Source organism: Anoplophora glabripennis, unplaced genomic scaffold (genome assembly GCF_000390285.2).
Source record: "Anoplophora glabripennis isolate ALB-LARVAE unplaced genomic scaffold, Agla_2.0 scaffold820, whole genome shotgun sequence".
Lineage (NCBI taxonomy): Eukaryota > Metazoa > Arthropoda > Insecta > Coleoptera > Cerambycidae > Anoplophora > Anoplophora glabripennis.
Window position 1 is genome coordinate 31,604 of NW_019417809.1, and position 4,673 is coordinate 36,276.

Here is a 4,673-nt window from a genome sequence, read left to right on the forward strand (position 1 = left end):
GGATTTTCAAACAAATTCCTAGAATCCAAGAACCTTCACAAATCGGATTTACCGGTGGATATTATAAAAGTACATACCATCCACCTGGATTGTAACATTACTTCGGGAGCCTTCTACAACGATAGACCGTCACATACTATATACGAGTTTCCTGTAAGGGTCGACCCAGGATTTGCCATCGACGAAGAACCAAATCACCTCATCTATCTACCGATAAATAGAACTGAAATAAGCACGCTTACAATCGACGTGTTGGACCAGAATTTCGAACCCGTTAATTTCAGAGGTGAAGAAATCATCATTCGATTGGAGATTAAGAAACTTGAATAATGCTAGTTTTCAACAACTCTCGACCTGATCATATAAAGGAGCCGCTATCGAGGTACGCGTCAGTATCGCGGTACTCCTCTCACGATAAGGTTGCATTCACTAAGCCTCTGTCTCTAACGAACACCTTGTTCCTAAAATCTCTGGGTTATAATGTCATCGCATCAAACGTTCGATCTTTTTCGCCGTCCCTCAATGGACGAATCCATACAAAAGGTGGAATGGCGAACGTATTATCCATACGTAAAGTCCTTCAGAAACAACGACGTCATTGAAATCATCATCAATCAAGCCGATGTTTTCGATGCTACTTACGACGGTCAGATACTTATCAGCGGGAAGATTACAAAGGTTGGTAATGGAGGCGTATCCTTCGTAAACAACGCAGCAGCCTTTATGTTTTCCTCAGCCACATATGAAATAAACGCTAAGGAACTGAAAAGTATACGTGAAGTTGGTCTAGTGAGCACAGTTCGCGGGTACTTGTCCTATTCCGCCGAGGATTCCAAGCACTTATCTATAGCCGGATGGAATTATCCTAATGTGGCAACTCTAAACGCTGACGGAACGTTTAATTTCCTCATCCCGTTGAGGGATGAGGAAATTAACCTTTTCAACGACTATCGCGTGGTGACGTGTAGCAAACAATGTATTAAATTGATAAGAGCCAGTAACGATTCCAATTGTTTCTTGGTTAAGGAGAAGGTAACTACCGATAAAACTACAGTGACTCCGGATATTCAAAACATCGAGGTTAAAATTAAACGACTATACCCTAACGATGAAATAAAACTTAGCCTACTAAAAGCCATAAAAGCCGATACGCCCATATTGATACCGTATAGACAATGGGATTTGCATATGCTACCTGCACTTACGGCTGGAGCTACAAAAGAAATTTGGGCTGTTAAGACTACTTCTGCGATTGAAAGTCCCAGATACATCATTGTAGGTTTCCAGACGGCTAAACAGAACAAATTTACTGCCGATCCGACGCACTTTGATAACATTGACATTACCAACATTAGATTAACACTAAACAGTGAGAGCTTCCCCAACGAGAGGATGCGATTAAATTTTACAAAGAATGACTACGCCGAAGCTCATTACAACTACACCGAGTTTTATCCAAGTTACTCGAATACACTACAGAAGAAATCTTTACTAGATTACGACACCTTTAAGAATCACGCCTTTTTCGTCATCGATTGCTCGAGGCGGGATGAAAGCATGAAATCGTCTACCGTGGACGTAAGGTTAGACATTGAAGCAGCACAAGGCTTTCCCGATAATACCAGCGCCTATTGTATAATCGTACACGATTGTATTATGGAACACTACCCACTTAGCGAAATAGTCAAGAATCTAGCTTAAAAAATAAAATCTAAGTAATTGTTAATTAGTTGCTCGATAGTCGTCCGAGATGAAGGTTGTGGCTGTGGACATCAAGGGTTTTATGTTACTGAGTGTCGGTGGAGGTTATGAATTTTATCCCAAGGAAATAACGATTCAGGATGCATGTCAAGTGAGTCATTATTTAATGAAGCCGCCTATGCGTTTTCATGAATTATCCAGCGTGAATAAGAAGCACGTTAAATATGCAGAACGATATATCCACGGCATCCGCTATTCGTCTGGAAACATAGAATATAGTGAAAGTGCGCTGAACGCTATACTACTGGGTAATTATCTGCTAAGTGCTGATATAATTTACGTGAGGGGCCGCCAAAAACTGGACTATTTAAAGAAAATACTATCGCAATTGGTTCCCTCAAGCCACCAGCACCTACCCAATGTGGTAAACGTTGAAAAATTTGATAATTGGTGGGATAACCCCCCACCACTTTTTCAAGTAGATGTGCCCCGTTGTTCATATCATATGAATCTAAATAAAACAGTCAGATGCAGCAAGAGGAACTGTGAAGATCTTTTCCGTTGGGTATACAACTTAATGCCCCAATGAATAAGAAAAGAGTTACTTTCGACGAATCTAAAAATCAAGTGCATATAATGAAAACGTGGACTTTTGCATCTACTGCAGCTCGACGTAAATACTGGGAATTTTTCGCTATGGACAGATTTAGATTTAAGAGAAGAATTGAAACGACTTCCAAAATGCTCGAACCACTATTAGTTAAACATCTTGAAAAAATTCGTCCATTAAAATCCGAAATAACACACTACGATAACCAGTGTAAAATTACTAAACAGTTTCAAAAGATGAACATTCAAGACAAGTGGGATGATGTATTTACGAATCCACATCGATTTTCTAGAACAAATGATGGACCTGCATCTACAAGAATTATTGTACCAATTACTTTATAATGTTACATTTTATTTTTTAATATGCTTAATATATGCTTACTTATCCTTGTTTCTTCTATTTCCTCTCTCTCTATCTTTCGGGTATAACAAAAAAGAGTAGTTATAAGAGTTTACAAATCATTATGTAACTCATTCGTTTATAGCCACTCTGTTGCTTAACAACGATGGCTGTTTTACGTTCCAATTTCATAATTTTAACTGCAGTACTACAAAATGTGTTGTACATACATGAGGGATACCTGTCCACATACGTTAACTCAGATGAGACATACTATAGTCAATGGTGGGAAGATGAGAGTTTTTACACCGAAAATTCCGGAACACTCTAAATTCTACAAGTTGAGAATAACGTTTCAAGACAAGTCGATTGGAGATTTCGATACCTGGAGGCCGTTACCTATTTTAAACTGCTCCGACTCTGAAGATATATATGCAAATGCACTCATCGGGTTGTCTGAGAATAAGAAAACAGAGATGAATACAATTTCTGGGCTTCTTTACTTTATAACAGTTGCTACGATTGCGTTAATACTGAAGAGTATTTCAAAAATCTTCAAAAGTATTATGGATTAAGATCAGTATAAATTGTTGTTATCAAGAAACAGAGCGACTAAAAACACAACTTATGTTCTGTAAATTTAATTATTAAATGTTTGATTTTTTCTCAGTATATCACAGTCAAGTGTAGTGATAAGGAGCGCAATGTCTAGTAGGAAGCCAATTGAAGTAATGTCAAATTCCGTTCCTGAGGACGAATGCTGGGGACCGCCTGAAAAGGTTTGCCGAATATGTCGAAAGCGAAAACGAAACGCAATTTTTCTACCCTGCACACACTTGGAAGTCTGCTGGATTTGTGGAATGCATATAAAATTTTGTACTTTATGTTATAAAGATCTATCAGCAACAGTTCGAATATGATATTAAATAACTATCCCATATACATCATGTATTACACCTACCTTATGTCAATAAATAGGTATAAAAAAGATATTATCTCGTTTCTTTTCCATATACCTATGGAGTCAGGTTGGCCGAGTGGTTAAGGCGCCTTGTTTAAGCCTTGGTTCCGTAAAGGAGCGTGGGTTCGAATCCCACACCTGACATTTTTGTAAATTGTATTTGAGGCAATTTTACTGAAATAAAAACCAAAAATATAATTGTCTCCTGTGAGATTTGAACTCACGACCTTCGGTTTACAAGACCATTGCTCTACCACTGAGCTAAAGAGGCTCATGCTAGGTTTACTAGCAAGTCTGCAATATTTAACTACAAAATTTAATATAAAATTTATCTTAATAAATTATTATTATTAAACATAAAATGCTGACGCACGCCTATGATTTGTACCCTTCCTAACAGACGCTAATGCTTTCATTTTCAATTTAATGCTACACGCTGTGCTTCTCTTATCAAAACCCCGTTCTTAGTTATCAGCTTCCTGTTTCAGCACACTTAAAAAAAACCTTGACAACTTCCTACATTCCACTAAGCTGATAACGACTTGCGCTCGTCGCCTTATTATCATTATTTATTTATCTGCACTCCACCGCGCGGCGGCGTTACCTCTCCTCACCCTCAAACGTTCCAGAGGCTTTCTGCACACACACGTGACCTTCAAACTCACCAGAGGCTCCACCACTTCTTGCACGCACCTCTTCGACATCCCCCACACCATCTTTCTTTGGCCTCTTCGGATGGACGCGCCATCCAACACACCGGAAGCCCACTTCCTGAGCCAGAACCCGCCTTGTTTACCTACTTACATAAATAAACGAACTAAACTAAAACACGAATTTCATTTAGTAAGTGGTGATTTTCCAATTTTAACAGATGGTATAATAGGTAAAGATTTTTGTCAAAATTTAACTGCAAAATCGATGACAATACCTGGACTTTAAGTATTTTTTAATCACGTAGAACATATCATTCCTTTAAACATTAAATTACCCTGTATAAACAAAATTGAGATACCACCGCGTACAGAAATTGTATGTCCTATAGATAAATATTTTACTGAA

The 4,673-nt window shown here is 38.3% G+C and overlaps 1 protein-coding gene and 2 non-coding genes across 3 annotated transcripts; 2 read left to right on the forward strand and 1 right to left on the reverse strand.

The window, feature by feature from the left end:
• The first annotated feature begins 522 nt into the window (after positions 1 to 522).
• On the forward strand, positions 523 to 1,701 carry LOC111692490. Its single transcript, XM_023456531.1, has one exon. The coding sequence runs from the start codon at positions 523 to 525 to the stop codon at positions 1,699 to 1,701; it is 1,179 nt and encodes a 392-aa protein (XP_023312299.1).
• A 1,975-nt stretch (positions 1,702 to 3,676) lies between these two features.
• On the forward strand, positions 3,677 to 3,758 carry Trnal-uaa. Its single transcript has one exon. It is a non-coding gene; the product is annotated as a tRNA-Leu (tRNA).
• Positions 3,759 to 3,813: 55 nt separating this feature from the next.
• On the reverse strand, positions 3,814 to 3,885 carry Trnat-ugu. Its single transcript has one exon. It is a non-coding gene; the product is annotated as a tRNA-Thr (tRNA).
• Positions 3,886 to 4,673: the final 788 nt, after the last annotated feature.

Excerpts from the sequence above, each read along its gene's own strand:
- LOC111692490 (XM_023456531.1), top strand. The coding sequence starts at position 523 with ATGGACGAATCCATACAAAAGGTGGAATGGCGAACGTATTATCCATAC.